Below are 18371 nucleotides of genomic sequence, written 5' to 3' on the forward strand. Positions count from 1 at the left end.
GCCGTGCGTTTCGCGGGGTGAGCGGTTGGCGGGTGCTGCGCACGCGGAATGGGGACGCGTGGTCGTTTTTTGGATTGTTGGGTTTTGTTAGTGATAGGGTCTTGTCTCTCATCTTCCATGGAAAGGAGCCAATGGCCTTTTGGCGCGTTTGGAAAGAACCAATGAGAGTGTGTGTATTTTTGATTTGCAAAGTAGTTTTTTTTTTTTTTTTTTTTTTTTTTTAATTTTTAATTTTAAATTTAACAATCTTAGAGATTTTTTTTAGTACATTAATATATTTTTACACAGAGAAAAAGTTTGGTTAAACCGCACAATATGCAACCTAATTTTATATCGAATTCGCTGTTCATAAAGTTCGAACTTAAAACCTCTCACTTTTAAATGAAAATGAATACTACTAAACCGTAATACTAAACGACACCTTATGAATGTTTGTGGTTTAGTACAATTAAAATGAACTCATCTTTGCAATCTAATTTAGGATAATTAAAGTCACTCAGTACTACGCTCTGATAGTATTCATCTTCACTTGAAAGTGAGAGGTCTTAGGTTTGAATCTCGTGAATAGCAAATTCGATACTAGATTATGCTACCCATTGTTTAGCTTAGCCGAACATTTTATTCCTTTAGTGTAAAAATATCGATTTACTAAAAAAAAAATCTAAAAAGGTAATTAATACTACATTTTTCCAACCCAAAAAAATGTTGGAAACGTATAAATACTTTTCGTAGTGGGCTTCGCTTTAATTTTATTTTGTTATGTCAGCCCAGACCAAATTAATCTGGGCTGGCAGCCCAAAGTGGTCGGATCCACACTCTAGTGGGTCGACTGCCGAGCCCATTCGACCCAGCAACCCAACCCAAATTACATTTTTTTTCCCGGTCCAGTAATACAAGTTACGACTACGTTCTCTGGCTTTTTTCTACCTCTCGCTCTCCTCCCTCCTCTCTCTGCTCGAAGGAGGGCTTTGCCGCGCCGGCTCGCCCTGCAGTCATCACTCTTGACGAAACCCTAATCCTCAATTAATTTTGATTACCCAGCTTCTTCTCAATCTTCAAGATATTAAGAAGTTAATCACGCAATGGCTTCAGACGAAGACGATTTCGTGTTCTACGGAACACCGATTGAGCGGGAGGAAGATTTAACCAGTCGCAAGAAGAAGTCCGTTGCTGAGGCCTTTGGTAACTTGCGTACTCTAGTTCCTTGGAAGCAAGAGGTACGTATGTTCTCTTATCTTTTGTTTGGTTCCTGAGAAAGCTCGAGAAAGTAGAAACAATGGAGAAATTTCAGTGTTAATTAGTGGAGTGTGGTAATTGAGTTTTAATGTCAGTTGTGTTGAGCGTAGAAGTTGTATGTAATTGGAGGATTGGGTTTATAGGGAAATGTGATCAGAGAGAGTTTGCAATTGGTAGTTGTAGTAATGTGTTTGGTTGATTAGAAAGTTTGAAAAGGAATTTGAAAATGCGGACTTGGTTTGGGTGGACTGGGTGCAGATTGAAATGGGTTGATTTCCATTTTGAATTTTAACATGGAAGTTGATAGTTGGCCAAACTTGTATAGCAGAATTATGCTGAGTGATTAATGTGGGATGCCGGTTTTGTTTTCTTTATCAAACAAAGTTTATTATGCATGACATTAAAGCTTTGATTAAATTTCAATTGTGCTGCTCACTGATTGATGTTTAAATGAACGGTCTGGGTTTACTTTTCTGTTGACTTTTGTGTCTCCAGGTTAGAGATGAAGAAGGGAGAAGGAGATTTCATGGTGCATTTAGTGGAGGGTTTTCTGCCGGCTATTACAATACAGTCGGCTCAAAAGAAGGTATCTTCTCACTTTCCTTTGAACTAGAAATGTGTGATTCCTTTTCTTAAGAATATTCGAGGGTAGCTAATGGTTTAAGCCATCTGAAACAAACGTGCAGGGTGGACACCGCAGACCTTTGTGTCATCGCGGAAGAACAGAGCTGAAGTCAAACGGCAGGACATTATGAACTTTTTAGATGAAGATGAAAGAGCAGTAAGTTTGATCTTGGCTTTAACCTATTACACCTATTTCATTTACATTCTTCAACTTTGGGAATATATTACAAACTGTCAATGTTGGAATCATCGCCTTTTAGAATTGGTAAATTATCTATGTTTATGCTTATTTGATGTTTAGTTATTGTAGTTATCTAATATAAACTTTACAACGAAGGGAGTGAAAACCTATTGGTTGGAAAACCATACAACCTTTTGCAATGGTTAGTTTCAATTATATGAAAATTCTCATCTAGCCAAAAATAGATTAAAAGTAGGAAATAGAGTAATTTTTTTTTTCTTTTCTAATGTTGACTGTTCTCTAGCTCTTGAAAAATGATAGTATACTTATGTTGTTGAGTTCTTATAGATATCATATCCGATGACCATGGAGTTCTTCTAGATGATGAGGACTACTGCCAATGATTTTACTTTAGAATTAAATCAGTTTTCTGATTCTTCTTCTTAACATTTAGGAACTTGAAGGCCAATATTTGGGGACGTCTATGCAGTTTGATACATTTGGATCTACAGCTACTGAACTTGCTCGTAAACAAGCTGAGAAGGAACAACAGAAAAGGTTAGGGTGTTGATCAATTGCAATTCTAGTTGAATCAATAACCAAGTTGATAATACAAGTTAGTCATTTGGATGAAAATGATAAGGTTCTGAATGCTACCCCTTGTTGTACACTGTACCCTAACCTTTAGGTTCTAGAGAGTTGTAATGCTTTCATACCATTGCTGAACAAAATTAAATTCTTCAGGTATAAGGTTGTTTGAAGTGTTAATCCCACTTTCTCTTGGAAATTTATGGTGAGAGTAGAATAATAGCATTTTTAAAATGATTTTTCTGGTTAAATGAATAAGATTAATTGTCATATTTAACATAGATTTTCTTTTTTATATGTTAATAACCGTGACATATTTTTCTTAAAACCTTGTCCTTGAAAATAGTGTCATGCATTGTTTTCTAACTTGTTGATATCTTGTTTGTCATGTATTTTAGGCCATCAGCTATTCCTGGACCAGTTCCTGATGAATTAGTTCTTCCAGCCACAGATTCTATAGGTTTGTTCCAGTAAATTTGGGTTGGTGATTGTTCAAAAAGTTTTTTTTTTTTTTTTTAATTATTAGTTGCACATCGCTTTATACCTGTTTGCTGTTTTTGATTAGGTGTGAAGTTGCTGCTGAAGATGGGATGGCGCCATGGTCGTTCAATCAAGGATTCACATACTGATTCATCATACGGTATATGTGGCTTGCAAATTCAAAATTGTTCTGAAATCAACTATTCTTGTATCGGTTGATGTGTAAGTATTATTTATTTTATGACTTGGAATTTAGAACATTAGTGTGAGGTTCTTTGCTATAAATTTAGATTTGGCATACCTAGAATACATGTAGCATGTGCGGGACTACCAGAATACATACAGTTTCATCTGATTTCTCTTGATTAAGGTCTTTCTTTCATTGCTTACAGTCTTAAACTTTTTCATGTCCTTTGTACAGATGCTCGAAGGGAAGCACGAAAAGCATTTTTAGCATTTTCTTCCAGTGGTGCAAAAACGCAGCTTGCTGACTCTGAGCCTGTTCATGGCGACATGGAGGATCATCTTGAGCTGCCTGCTAGTGATGATATTCAATCTTCTCAAAGCACACCTGTAAGTAAATTTTCTTTTCTATGTCAGTCATTCATTTGGTTTTGTTTTATTTCTTGATTCAGTATTTGGACCGTAATGGATAATTCTATTGCGTATTTGTTTAATTCATAAGTTAAGTCGGAGTTTTGGAGCTTGTTAAAATTATTCTTTAGGTATTTCAAATTTCTTTTTTAGGCAGTACACTTTTTCTCGAAGAGTTCTTGAGAACATTTTCTTTGATCATTATGATTTGTAATATTCTCTCTGTGCCTTACATATTTCCTTCAGGTTTATGTAATATACCCAAAGCAGGACCTTCACGGATTAGGTTTTGATCCTTATAAGCATGCGCCTGAGTTCAGGGGTAAGTGATTTTCTCTTCTTTTTACAGAAAACTGGGTCATATTTCTGTGATTACGAGCAATCTAATGCATCCTAACTACTATTTTTTTATTGTTTATATTCAGAGAAGAAGAGATCACACCTCTCTGAGAATAGGGGTATTGGATATATAAGTGCCCGTTCAAATGACAATAATCTTTTTGGCTTCAAGTGTAAGATTTATGATCCAGATGAAAAGCATTCCTTTTGGTGTTATAGTATAGGGTTCTGTCCTAAGAAGCATAATTATGGCAACTTGGTCGTCGCGTATCCCCATCCCATACTTAATCGGATACGATATGCGACCAATACGCCTCCAATACGTATCGGGGTGAACTGATATGTCTTTTGACTAATGGATATGGGTGTCCAACATTTGGGATACGGTTACGTATCAGGCTGAGAAGGACTGAATTATAGCCTTCTTGCGCAATTGCAGATCAGCAGATCTGTTGAATATCGCGAGGAAGAAGACGGTAGCATCTGATAATCCTCTTTATTTTCACACATCTAAACGCTACAGTTTCAGTTTCATGTGTTGTAGTCAGTTAGTGGCCACTGCCACTCAGCCCAACCACAACCACACATGTAAAGGTTAAAAAAAATTAAATGCAATTCCTTTCCAATTTGTTTGGTCTCCTATATATCTGTAAATATACCATAAATTATCTATAATATGCTTTTCTTGTATCTTATAAATTAGTAATATATACTTTCAATAGTAATGATAACAATTACTAAATGTTAATATATAATTTAAATTGTCGTGTCCATGCCGTATATATCCTAGTTTTTAATAATTTGTCATGTTGCCGTGTGGTATTGTATCGTTGCCATAACGGTATCCGTGCTTCATAGGTTTTGTCCTCTTATTGCTTTTATTTGATTGCACGGATTGGTTTCTCAACTTATGATTGATTTATCTTGTTATTCATTAGCAGGAAAGGTTGCTCCTGGTTTTGGAATTGGAGCACTTGAAGAACTTGACGCTGAAGATGAGGATGTTTATAATTCTGGTTAGTGTTATTGTAACGAATAATCAATCTTTGTAGTAATTATAGCTATTATAGAGTCATTGCATAGAATCGCTTTGTGTTTTTGGTGCTGGTCTTTTCCTGTTATGTTTTCTGGGAGAAACTACTGAAGATGTGATCAATTTAATCTATGCTTTCCCTTCTCCTTCATTCGGACCACAGATTGCTCCATTGCATTATTTTTCTTCGTTTTGCATGATATATCTTACAGCTTGTGATTTACTGGGTAAAGGGGTATAGTTCAATAGTGATTAGACCTGTTAGTCAGATTCATTTTGTGCTAACCAGATTACCTTTTTGTTGAAATATTATTCGTTATAATGCTCAAGTTTTTGCAATTTTACTTCTCGTTCAGGTTATGGATTTGAGGAAACTTATGTTGAAGATATTGATGATGAGCCTTCAAGATCAATCATGGATAGCAAGCAAAAGTCCGTTCAAAAGGAACCAGGTGGTCTCTCTGGATTTAGACTTGCATCTAATTCGGACTACCAACATGAGAGGTAATCCGAGGTTTTAGTTTTATATGCATGTGAGCATGCGGAAAAGAGTGATCCTTCCGCTTGTTCATTTCTGACTACATATATGCTAACTATTACTCTGGGATTTGTTCCAGATTTGATCCTCCTGTAGTACCAAAAGATTTTGTACCCAACCATAAATTTTCTGGGCCTCTTGATAGTGGCTGCAAGCTTGGAGATCCTGGTCCCACAGAAGTCTCTCCTCCAGAGGATAGTAATCTGAAACTCTTAATTGACGGGGTCGCAACTTTAGTAGCTCGATGTGGTAAATTATTTGAGGATCTCTCTAGAGAGAAAAATCAGTCAAATCCCTTGTTTAGTTTTCTAGTTGGAGGGAATGGGCATGATTATTATGCAAGGAAACTGTGGGAGGAGCGGCAAAAGCGAAGGCAATCACACCAAGGAGATATTGGATGGTAAATTGTCTCCACGAAAGCAGAAGATGACAGCAGAGAGCCGTGGAAAAATTTTAGGGGAAAGGCCTTTGGAACGAAGCTCCAAAGAGTCAAGTTCATCTGTTGCTTCTGAAGAGGCCATTCAGCTTCAGTACAACCTTTCAGATACATTTACTAAACCTGCATTAGATGTGAGTCCAATACATCTTGCTTGTCTGCTTTCTCAAATGTTTATGTATGCAAGTTTTTTGTGAATCTTAGATTGTAATGTCCTTGGTTTACTTAAGCATTGCCTTAGCTACCAATAGTTTTTCATATTTTTATGAATGAATGAAAGAACTGGGTTGTTTGTGTTGTTCGTGTTGTTCAAGTAAAGTTTTAGATTTTCTCACTTTGTTTTATGTGTTGAATGTAGGGTGAGATGCTGGAAGTTGCAAAACCCTTCAACGATGATCCTGCAAAGCAAGAAAGGTTTGAGCGGTTTCTCAAGGAGAAATACCAAGGAGGACTTCGATCTACCGAGTCTGGTGGAGCTAGTCATATGTCAGAAGCAGTTCGTGCTCGTGAGAGATTAGACTTTGAGGCTGCAGCTGATGCAATACAGAAAGGGAAGTGGAGTAAAGAAAGCAAACTCTCCACATCACAGTTCATGGATTTTTTATCCGCTGGAGCCATGCAGTTTACTCCTGGGGGATCAGCGGTATGTTCTGCTGGTGCTTTTTCAGATTTTGGTTTTGTAAATGTATACTCATATTCTTTATATAATTAATTATTTGGTTTCTTAATTTTTGAAAACAGCAAGCCAAAGATACTCAAACTGAAAATTCGATAAAAAAGGAAGTTCGCATAAAACGCACAGAATATCAGTGGCGTCCTTCACCTATTTTATGCAAACGTTTTGATCTCATCGATCCTTTCATGGGGAAGGTACAGTTGAATACTCTTCTCTATAACTCCTCTCTCTCTCAACATTTTTCTTATCACCATACCTTAAACATATGATACTGTCGCATGCAGCCACCACCAGCTCCACGGATGAAGAGCAAAATGGAAACTCTGATTTTTACATCATATTCTGGAAAAGACACAAAAGCAGAAGAAACTGTAATTGTAAAGAGGGACTACATCCCTGTTGTTCAATCTAATGCCCAAGGAAAAAGCAAAGATGTAGTTGACGAGGAAGGCGCAGTTGAGGTTGAAGTTGAAAACGTCGAGAGGCCAGTTGACCTTTACAAGGTGCTTTAAACACAAAATTCAGTGATTTGTTTTTACATGCATACGCTAGACGTAACATATGACTTCATTTGTGTGCAGGCTATATTTTCTGATGACGAGGATGATGCTGAGGATACCTCTGTTTCCAACGGGGTTGGTAATCCAGAGAAGAAGGTTGAAGCAGCCACTACAACATTAAACCGTTTGATCGCAGGTGACTTTTTGGAATCCTTAGGAAAAGAACTAGGCCTAGAGGTTCCCCCTGAGCTGCCCTCATCAACGAACAAAGCCAGAACTTCTTCACCTCCCAAAGGAGCTGGTTCAGGATATTCCAGTATCCTGCCAGTTGATAATAAGCCGCCGTCCACTCATGAGATTCCACGCAGACCAGAAATTTCTCAAGAGGCTCCGCGTGACATTGCTGAACCTTTCAATGGTAACTTGACGAGTAATTCAGCGAGAAGTAATAGCAAAAGCGCAGAGACGGGTGCTTTGGGGAATCAGTTTGACAAGATTATATTCCGAAAAGCACATCAAGATGATAGGAAGGACAAAACACCCTCAAGGCAGCACCACATTGTGGGCAGCGGTTCACCATCAGAAGATGAAGGAGCAGAAAGTGCTCTAGGGGACATCGGCATAGACACAGCGATTCAGATAGCGATTCATGCAGCGATCATCAGGACCGTCACCGTTCTAGGTCTAAGGGGAAGAAGAAAGGATCCTCTCGAGAAAAGAGCAGTAGGTAGCAGAAAACACTCGAAGCATCATAAACGTCGAAGCAGAGACTCCTCTGAGAAGGAACGTTCAGAATCCAGGAGGGACAAGCACAGAAGGCGAGATTGAACGCGACGTACTACTTCCTTAAACAGTGGAACTATTTGGTCAAGGAATGGAATGGCGGCCGTATGACAGCCCATGTTCCGTTGGCGCTCGCCTTTGGAAACTTCTAATTGAAATTAGATTGTTCTTGGAGAGTAGGATTCATCTTGTATGCATAATGCATGTAAGAGTTTGAAACATTACTACAGTTGGATGTAATGTTATCTTTGGGCCGGATCCCTTTCTCATAATCCATCCAATCAGGAATTCGTACCATTGAAATTTGATCTATCCGCTACAAATAGGGGCCAACTTTAAAAGTTATAATAACTTTAGCCGTTTGATCAATTTTCAATGGTACAGATTTCCTGATTGGGTGAATTAGGGGGAAGGGATCCGGAGAGCCCATGGGAGGAGGATTCTCTCCCTGCCTAATCTCTGTCCCCTTCCCTCCCCTCCTATTTAAACGGTCACGGTTAAGCCATGTCAACATTTTGTATTGATTTTTTTAATAGAGATAATATGACAAAAAATAATGTGTAAGATGAGGGGAAGGAAAGGGATGAGAACAGGAGGGGAAAGAATTCTAATGAAAAAGTTGGTATATCTTTAGCAAAAGAAAACAAGGTGCATAGAAACAAGATTCGTGGACGGTTATATCTCTATCTCTATCTCACTTTAACTCGTTACCTAGTTCTTATTTAAGAAAATTAATGAAAATGGTTTAAAAACTTTTGAGTTTTAACTATAGAGGCAAAATAAAGGGTAAAGTGAATAATAATATGATTAATTTTTTTTAGTGTAAAAATATGATTTTTCGTTAAAGTAAACAATACCGGAAGTTTTTTTTTTGTTAAAATTCTCTTTTTATTTCTTTGTCATACTCATCAAATGCTGACATCACGGGTGAGACAGAGAACTGAAGATATTTTTAGTCGATTACGTTCGAGAATCTTCTTCTCTTACTTTTGGTAAAGTAGAAATCTCTCAATGAAAGAGAAAGGGAAATAGACTTTGTCATTTACCATACGGTCCATTTAAACAGAGTAATTATAATTGTTAGTCAAACTTAACAGGCAAACCTGTACTGATTAATTAATATAAGGTAATTTGCTATTTCAACTCCTCAAATATTATCTCAGTTCGAATTGACGGCCTGAATTATGTTTTTTGTAAATTAATCATTTAAATTATTTAAAATCAATCAATTAACTTCTTATATAGTTAGATTCGATAAAATTTTATTGGCATAAATGTACTCTCAATAGTGATTCATGTGCTTTTCACGTGTCAGTATTTAACGACAAAGTGAATTAAATTTTATCTAATCAGATAAGAATTAATTAACTAATTATTAATAGTTTAAGAAGTTATATTACTAAAAAAATAATTCAAAGAGTTAATTTCATTAAAATAATAATTCATGGAGTTAAACGGCAGTTTACTCTTGATAAATATAAGAGCATGTTAACGACAGACGTTTTTAATTATTTTTGGTCGCTCTCATTTTTCCTTTTTTTATTTTGCTTGTTTCCACCGATAGCTCCGTTTCACAGTCAGCTACCACTAGCTTTTCCTTGCATATCACATTTTTTATTTGCAGGAATATTTTAGCTTCATTTTTATTCAAAGGATCCCAAATTACAATAATATTTTTTTCTTTCAGAAACAAACGTTATTATTTACACTAATAAGGAATGGATGAGTTTAATTTCATAATAGGCTAATAATAATGTGGTTCAAAATCACATTTAGCAAAAATCGAACCTAAAATCTCTCACTTACAAGTGAAAAACCACTAGACTGTAGAACTATGTGGCAAATTACAATAATATTAATTAGAAATGATTTTCACAAATTTTTTTCATTCATACTATTCATTTTTCAATTGTTGAATTGAATAAAGTAAAGAAGAATCAAATGACATAAATGATCATAGATGTGCAAAGGAGAAAATGTTTTGGCCTTTTTAGTTAAAATGATTTATGATATTGACATAATTCTTCACCTTTGTCTCTAATAATGAAAATCGATAGAAGTGGTTTATAAGTTTGCCTACCATAAATCATTTTGGAGGTGTTGGTTTGACAAAAATACCCTTAAAAACGTGATCACGGGGTCGTTCACATGACAATTTAACAAGAATATTTACAAATTTTTCATGGAATGACCAAAACAAACTCATGTATCATTTCTATCGATTTTTATTGTCAAATACTCAAATGAGAAGTTAAGCCAATGCTAAAAAGCCAAAAAGTCCCCTATTGTTAATTTCTTTTTAGAGTTGGTCATTTGTCGTACACATCCTTCTTAAAAGAAAAAATTACATGCGTTGTCATGTGAGAAAATTTTATTTTTCTTTTTTTGTCATTTTTCATGTGAGTTTTATTTTTCTTTTTTGTCAATATTTTAAAGGAAAACTAATAAAAATGACTTGAAAACGTTGAGTTTTGACAATAAGGACAAAATAAAAGGTAAAGTAAATAGTACCATGATTGACTTTTTAATGTAAAAATATGATTTTTCGTTAAAGTGAACAGTATCGTAAGTTTTTCGTTAAAGCTTCATATTTTTTATTCAATCTTACATTGTGAGAAAATTAAGCTTAATTAATTATAGACAAATATCTTTACAGACCTTCTAGAAGGCTTGATCCGTACGCCAGGTCTCTCTCTCCAACTAATAGTTTTTGGCAATTGACAAAAAGTCGTTTATTAATGCCCAAGATGTAGAGCTGTTGAATTTTTATACAGCAGTTTGCTTCACATAGCATTTTAAAGGTTGAAACCATTCTTTGAATCTGTTTCCCTTTCATACAATTATTAATTAACAACTCGCAGCAGTTGAGTTTCCCCTCTCTCTCTCTCTCTCCCCCCTCTCCCTCTCTCTCCTATCTTACGTTCAAAGTTTGGTGCTTCTCTAGCTACAAGTCAAAACTGGCAAGCTAGCCATCGCTCAGCTGCTTCACAAAAAACACAGAAGGAAAAGAAAAAAAATAAAAAAATAATAATCCGAAAAATAAGGTGAAAAGCACAGTTGAAGCAATGCCTTCTTGTCCTCTTTCATAAAGTTGAAGACTTTGTGAAATTTGATTGCAAAGTTTCAGTCTTTTTCTTCTGGGACTTCAGAATTTTGGCACAGCAAGTTTTTTTCCTGCTGGGTTTGCAGATCATTCTGTTTTCTGAATTGGGTAAGTTTCTGTTTCCGAGATTTGTTCTCAAAAACCGGTTCTTGGGTGGATTGAGAAAATTGTTTGACTGGGTGGGGGATTGTGGTGGCTGTGTGCACCCGTGTATGCGTTGAAGTGGTGGACTGAGCAAAATGGGAGGTGGGGGTAGAAGAAGAAGAAGGCATCATTTTGGCAGAATCCATGCTTTTTCATGTGGGAAAGCTTCCTTCAATGGCGAACATTCACGGATTGGCGGCCCTGGTTTCTCGAGGGTCGTTTACTGTAATGACCCTGAGTGCTTGGAGGCCACGGTTCGGAACTACGAGGGTAATTATGTCAGAACAACAAAGTATACACTCGCTACATTCTTGCCCAAGGCAATGTTCGAGCAGTTCAGAAGGGTTGCCAATGTATACTTCCTCATTTGTGCAATTCTGTCTTTTACGCCGCTTTCACCTTACTCCGCCGTCAGCAACGTCGTCCCTCTCGTCGTCGTGATCGGAGTTACGATGGGGAAGGAGGCTGTTGAAGATTGGAGGAGGAAAAAACAGGTATACTTTTTATGTTAATAACATGTTTGGTGTATTTTTCATGTCGTATAACATGTTGAGAAAACTTCATTTCGACTTAAATTTTGTAACTTTGATCTCATTTAGTAATAGGGTTGATTGTTCGGGGTATAGAATGTTCGTTTAGATCTTCGATTTTAGTTTCTGAGTATCAAAATTTAGAACTAATCCATGTTTAGAAACCAAAAGACTAAGCTCAGAGTAATGACTGTATAGGCTAAAACAATCAACCATGTCAATAACTGCGACCAAAATTGAAGAAAATCGAGTAGAAGAGAAGTTTTCTACGTGTCATGTCTTTAAGAAGGACAGGGCGTCCTGGATTTGACTATATTTAGTGCTATTAGTAATGGTAAAACAGTTTTGTAATCTAGTTTGTAAAACTGTGATCAGGACATTGAAATGAACAACCGAAAAGTTAAGGTGCATCGTGGTGAGGACACTTTTGAGCATACCAAATGGAGGGATTTGAAGGTTGGGGATATAGTGAAGGTCGAAAAGGACGAGTTTTTTCCTGCTGATCTTATCTTACTTTCATCAAGCTATGATGAAGCGCTTTGCTATGTTGAGACCACCAACCTTGATGGGGAGACTAATTTGAAACTAAAACAAGCACTGGAAGGAACTTCTAATCTGCACGAAGACTCGAGCTTTGAGAATTTCAAGGCGGTAATCAGATGTGAAGACCCAAATGCAAATTTGTACTCATTTGTTGGCACTATGGAGATTGAAGATCAACCGTACCCTCTTACGCCACAGCAGCTTCTTCTTCGGGACTCCAAGCTGCGAAACACGGATTTTGTATATGGGGTGGTAATCTTTACAGGTCACGATACAAAAGTTATGCAGAATTCAACAGATCCTCCTTCTAAGAGAAGCAAAGTTGAGAAGCGGATGGATAAGATTATCTACTTCTTGTTTTTCCTCTTAGTTCTGATGTCTTTTGTTGGGGCAATTGTCTTCGGGGTTAATACTAGTAAAGACCTGGATGATGGGAAATTGATCAGATGGTACCTCAGACCAGATGATACCACAGTTTACTATGATCCGACAAGGGCACCGCTTGCAGCAGTTTTGCAATTTTTAACTGCCATTATGCTGTATAGTTATTTGATCCCCATTTCCTTGTATGTGTCAATAGAAATTGTCAAAGTTCTTCAGTGTACTTTCATAAACCAGGATGTGCACATGTACTACGAGGAAACTGACAAGCCAGCCCGAGCGCGCACTTCAAACTTGAATGAAGAACTTGGCCAAGTTGATACTATACTTTCAGACAAAACCGGAACATTAACTTGCAACTCAATGGAATTTATCAAGTGTTCTATTGCTGGCACTGCTTTCGGGCGTGGAGTTACAGAAGTTGAGAGAGCTTTAGCTAGGAGAAAAGGCGAGGAGTTGACAGAAGAAGAGATCCATGCTGAAGAATTGAGTGAAGCCACATTGATAAAAGGCTTTAATTTTATGGATGAAAGGATCATGAATGGCAAATGGGTTAATGAGCCTCGCGCAGATGTAATCCAGAAGTTTCTGCAGTTACTTGCAATCTGTCATACTGCAATACCTGAAGTTGATGAAGAAACGGAAGAGTATCATATGAAGCTGAATCACCAGATGAGGCCGCTTTTGTGATTGCAGCAAGAGAGTTTGGGTTTGAATTTTATGAAAGGAGTCAAGGAAGCATCTCATTGCATGAGTTAGATCCGATTTACGGAAGAAAAATTGAAAGGTATGCTTCTTGCATTTCAGTTTAGCTGCTATATGACATATGTTATTCTCAAGATATTGTCGAATTTTCATAAATAAATATTTAACTCTGTAGATTTTCCATTTTTCAGAACTTATAAACTTTTGAACATATTGGAGTTTAGTAGTTCAAGAAAGCGGATGTCTGTAATCGTAAGAAATGAAGAGGGTAAGATACTACTGCTGTGCAAAGGCGCTGACAGGTCTGTTAACTTACTCCTTGCTAGTCTAATTGAGTTTCTTGATGATCAAATGAAATTGTGTTTGTTGTTCCACGCATTATATATAATGTGCTTATTCCACAAACAGTGTCATGTTTGAAAGACTTGCAAATAACGGAAGGGAGTTTGAAGAGAAGACTAGGGAACACATTAATGAGTATGCTGATGCTGGTTTGAGGACTTTGGTACTTGCATATCGCGAACTTGACGAAGAAGAATATGATGAGTTCAACAAAGAATTCACTGTGGCCAAAACGTTGGTGAGTTCAGATCAGGAGGAAATTGTCGAGGAAGTTTCGGAGAAGATCGAGAGGGATTTGATTCTTCTCGGTGCTACTGCAGTTGAAGACAAACTTCAAAATGGGGTGCGTTTTAATTTTTACTGGTAGCCTGGTACTGCTCGTAATGACTTTGTTGGAGATTTGTATAGCATTCAAGACTAAATATCATTTTTTTCCTTTTGTTCTTTTCTGTGTTGAACAGGTTCCCGAATGCATTGACAAGCTTGCTCAGGCTGGAATTAAAATATGGGTTTTGACTGGAGATAAAATGGAGACAGCGATTAATATTGGGTACATGATTAGTGAACAGTTTTGTAAGAGAAGATGGATTTCAGTATACAAATATTTATCACTGCATACCTTTTCGCTTGCTTTTTCTCTTTCCAGATATGCGTGCAGTTTGCTTAGACAAGGAATGAAACAAATAGTAATAAGCTCCGAGACTGCAGAAGCTAAAGCATTAGAGAAGGTGGAGGATAAGACGGCAGTAACCAAGGTAAACCAAATTTCTTATGCAATATTCTTCTTTCTTCCACTTCAGCTATCTTATGGCGTAATATGTGATTCAGGCTGTAGTGCTGTAAATGGATTATAGATTCGTGTTTTAGTTATTGCATTGATGCTTAAATCGGACTTTTAACATGCTAGGGTTCGAAACTGTTCTCTCTTGGCTGATAAAATGTCATGCTGTGAGAGTTTAATGAAACTGTGCTGATCTACAGGCATTGAAGGAAAGCGTAGTCCATCAAATAAGTCAGGGAAGGCCTTGCTTGCTGCACCAGAAGAGAACTCTGAGGCATTAGCTTTGATCATTGATGGGAATTCCCTCACTTATGCCTTAGAGAACGATGTCAAGGACCTCTTTCTAGAGCTTGCCATCGGCTGCGCATCTGTTATATGCTGTCGTTCATCTCCCAAACAGAAAGCACTTGTAAGTTTTTCCCCTTTGCCGCCACTAAATAAGTTCCAAAAGTATAAAATCATTTTCATAGATATATGGTTTTGAAAAGAATTGAGTCCTAAATAGTTCTATTTGAAATAATGCAGGTTACAAGGCTGGTAAAAGATAAAACTGGCAACACAACTCTGGCCGTTGGTGATGGGGCAAATGATGTTGGAATGCTTCAAGAAGCAGATATCGGAGTTGGTATCAGTGGTGTTGAGGGAATGCAGGTAAATTCTTAACAAATTGCACTCATCATCTGTTACTTGTATTTCAAATTTCTTCCGCATGATGAATTCTGACTTATCCTTTCTGCCAATCAAAAATTTCAGGCAGTCATGTCAAGCGACATTGCAATTGCACAGTTCCGATTTTTGGAGCGCCTGCTACTTGTACATGGCCATTGGTGTTACAGAAGAATCTCATCAATGGTAAATTCTTTTCTTTCTAGAATTCAAATAATAGCTTATCTTTTTATCTCATTTTCTTTGTATTAATCTGTAATACATTCAGAAGCTATTCTGGATTCCATCATTCTTGTTAGGCAACTATTAGACGTCAAAAACTTTAGTTATATGAAAGCTGACATACACCACCTCACGCGCAGTCCCATCCTGCACTTGGAGAGAAGAAAATACGGACTTGTTATATTTAGAATTTATATGTACAATTATAGTATATGTTGTTGACATGCTTCTTTTCTTGTCTGACAGATATGCTATTTCTTCTACAAGAACATTGCTTTTGGCTTCACCATTTTCTTCTATCAGATCTATGCTTCATTCTCCGGCCAAACTGCATACAATGATTGGTATCTGTCACTATACAATGTCTTCTTCACGTCACTTCCAGTGATTGCCTTGGGAGTTTTTGACCAAGATGTCTCGGCCAAGTTATGTCTCAAGGTAAGTTCTCCTTACTTGAAAAGATAACTGGAGAGAAATTCATGAGTCTTATTTGCAATCAGAAATATAGCATATGATCCTTTGCTGATCTTTACTCTCTCTCTCTCTCTCTCTCTCTCTCTTACAGTTCCCGCTATTGTACCAAGAAGGTACACAAAATGTCTTATTTAGTTGGCTCCGAATACTTGGATGGGCAATGAATGGGGTGGTGACTGCTACCCTAGTCTTCTTCTTCTGCATGGTGGCAATGGGCAGTCAAGCCTTTCGTAAAGGCGGGCAAGTGGTTGGCTTGGAGATCTTTGGTGCCACAATGTACTCATGCGTGGTATGGGTCGTCAACTGTCAGATGGCGCTGTCCATCAACTACTTCACTTACATACAACATCTCTTCATCTGGGGTGGCATTGTGTTCTGGTATATATTCCAGTTGGCATATGGAGCCCTTGACCCCAACATATCGACCACTGCGTATAAGGTGTTCATTGAAGCCTGCGCACCGGCTCCATTTTATTGGTTTCTCACGCTGTTTGTTCTGGTCTCTTCCCTCCTGCCATACTTCATTTACGCAGCCATCCAAATGCGGTTTTTCCCAATGTATCATCAGATGATACAGTGGATAAGAACAGATGGGCAATCAGATGACCCCGAGTTCTGTCAAATGGTGCGGCAGAGGTCCCTAAGAAGCACAACAGTAGGTTACACAGCCCGCATCGAAGCAACATCTAGACGCTTTGGAGAGAAGCTCGAGGGTCATTAATCAGCGCCCATGTTTTCACATTCCTATCCAAAGAATGTACATTATACCAGTAAGAAGTTTCTTCTCTTTTACATAATGGTTCAAGAGCGTCTTCCCAGAGATGAAGGGTTGAGTCGAACCTGAAGCAGTCGTGTCCTTCCAAGTTTTTCGCTTAGGATAGTTCGGTTTCCAAAAGCTCCAAGGATCTAGCTTTAATGTTCATGTAGAGAATAGTATAGTCAAAATATTGTATCATGTATGATGTATCCGATGTATCATAACACACAATGTTCAATAAAGAAAGGATTAGCGAATGTTTGAGACTGCTTCGGAAAAGCGCTTGCATACGCATACATAAAACGAAGAGCAACAAAACTCACCGATTAATGAAAAAAAAAGTACTTAGATTGTCAGTTTGTTGGTCAGAAATTAAACAAAATCGTAACAAAGATGCAAAATCTACGTCAGTCGATAACCAGGTGAGAAGAACATGTACCATCAGATTTCTATAGATCATACCTCAGGTCATGAGGCAGCAAGGCCTAGAAAACTCGACGCCGATTTCGCCATTATTGTAGTAAATTCATTGAAACTAATGACACCATCTCCATCCGTATCAGCCTCTTTGATCATCTCCTTCAGCTCCTTATACGTCAACGGTTGCCCCATTTTCGCCATGGACCCTGCCAGCTCTGCCGCAGTTATGTAACCGTTGCCGTCATGTTCAAAAGAGCGAAAAACCTCCAAGAGTTGCTTTTGGTTTACCAAAATCTCCTCGTCCATTCCGGGCAATATGGCACTAACCAGCTCGTCGAATTCCACGGAGCCATTGCCGTTTGCATCCATATTGGCTAGGAGGACGTGGACTTGGTCACCGGAGGGCCTGAGGTCGAGCAGAGGAGCGTGGCAAGCTCCAAGACGGTGAGGCTGCCGTCGGAGACAAAGTCGAATCTTGCAAAGATGTTTCTTAGCTGGTTGATTTGATCAACTCGTAGTGCAGGCATTAGGGTTATAAATATCGTTACAACAAAAAATGTGATACAATGCGCCAACAGTTAATTGGAACGTATGGTTTGTAGCACAACGTGGCAATATTTGGTGTTAGGAGGTGGTTGTGGAGGCGGAGGAGATGAAGGTGGTGGTTTGGTTTGGTGTGTTGAGAGAGAGAGAGATGGTTTTTTGGGTGGTGAACAGAATTTGAAGGCTAAATATGGTGTGGGGGGAAGACAACTAAGGACAGGAACATGAGTCGGTGGTTTCCTTTTTTGCCTTTTTTGTCACACGCATATGGAATCATATGACTAGAAGGCTTCTAGGAAGGAAGCTAAATTTTGGGCCCTTTTTCTTGGGTTTTTTTTTTTTTTTTTTTTGGTTTTTGGTCAAAGGGATCTGAGATAATCACCCTTCCTTTAGAATATCTGTCGTGATGTATAATTCTAAAGTATATTATGATACGAGTGGCGATATAGTTTTGATGTCTTGTTTTTAAATTGTGTATTTAAAAAATAAAATAAAATAAAATAAAAAAACTACACATGTTATAGTTTGCATAACACAATGTGACCGTGTTTCAATTGAAATTTTTATGGTATTGTTGAATCAAAGCAGCCGAATTAAGGGAAAATATTAATTAAGGATGTGCAAGGCTGGATCCATGCATGCAAGTCAAACCTAATCTTCATCCTTAGTAACACTTTCAACCATGATTCCCATGTACAGCTCAGTTGAGGTGTCTTGCTCTCTAAGCCTTCAACAGTGCTTCCAATCCAATT

At 37.7% G+C, this 18371-nt stretch overlaps 2 protein-coding genes and 1 pseudogene across 2 annotated transcripts; 2 read left to right on the plus strand and 1 right to left on the minus strand.

Moving 5' to 3' along the window:
* The first annotated feature begins 919 nt into the window (after positions 1 to 919).
* LOC103930029 (G patch domain-containing protein TGH) lies at positions 920 to 8464 on the plus strand. Its single transcript, XM_009339319.3, is given in 19 exon segments — positions 920 to 1217; positions 1732 to 1822; positions 1923 to 2017; positions 2496 to 2599; positions 3028 to 3089; positions 3195 to 3269; positions 3531 to 3682; positions 3950 to 4025; positions 4129 to 4215; positions 4981 to 5058; positions 5432 to 5579; positions 5693 to 5984; positions 5986 to 6183; positions 6408 to 6692; positions 6791 to 6919; positions 7010 to 7228; positions 7307 to 7811; positions 7814 to 7950; positions 7952 to 8464. Coding segments are annotated over 19 exon segments (2970 nt in total). The 5' UTR covers positions 920 to 1082; the 3' UTR covers positions 8054 to 8464.
* A 2379-nt stretch (positions 8465 to 10843) lies between these two features.
* Positions 10844 to 16913, plus strand: LOC103930036 (putative phospholipid-transporting ATPase 9). The gene is given in 13 exon segments (XM_048587567.1): positions 10844 to 11749; positions 12161 to 13346; positions 13349 to 13496; positions 13606 to 13716; positions 13823 to 14099; positions 14218 to 14306; positions 14403 to 14511; positions 14738 to 14768; positions 14771 to 14946; positions 15063 to 15188; positions 15291 to 15389; positions 15672 to 15863; positions 15991 to 16913. Coding segments are annotated over 13 exon segments (3573 nt in total). The 5' UTR covers positions 10844 to 11350; the 3' UTR covers positions 16621 to 16913.
* LOC103930046 lies at positions 16614 to 17978 on the minus strand (annotated as a pseudogene).
* Between the last annotated feature and the right edge of the window lie 393 nt (positions 17979 to 18371).

This window comes from the organism of the source record quoted next, unplaced genomic scaffold (genome assembly GCF_019419815.1).
Source record: "Pyrus x bretschneideri cultivar Hongxiangsu unplaced genomic scaffold, Pyrus_bretschneideri_v1 Contig27, whole genome shotgun sequence".
NCBI classification, from domain to species: domain Eukaryota; kingdom Viridiplantae; phylum Streptophyta; class Magnoliopsida; order Rosales; family Rosaceae; genus Pyrus; species Pyrus x bretschneideri.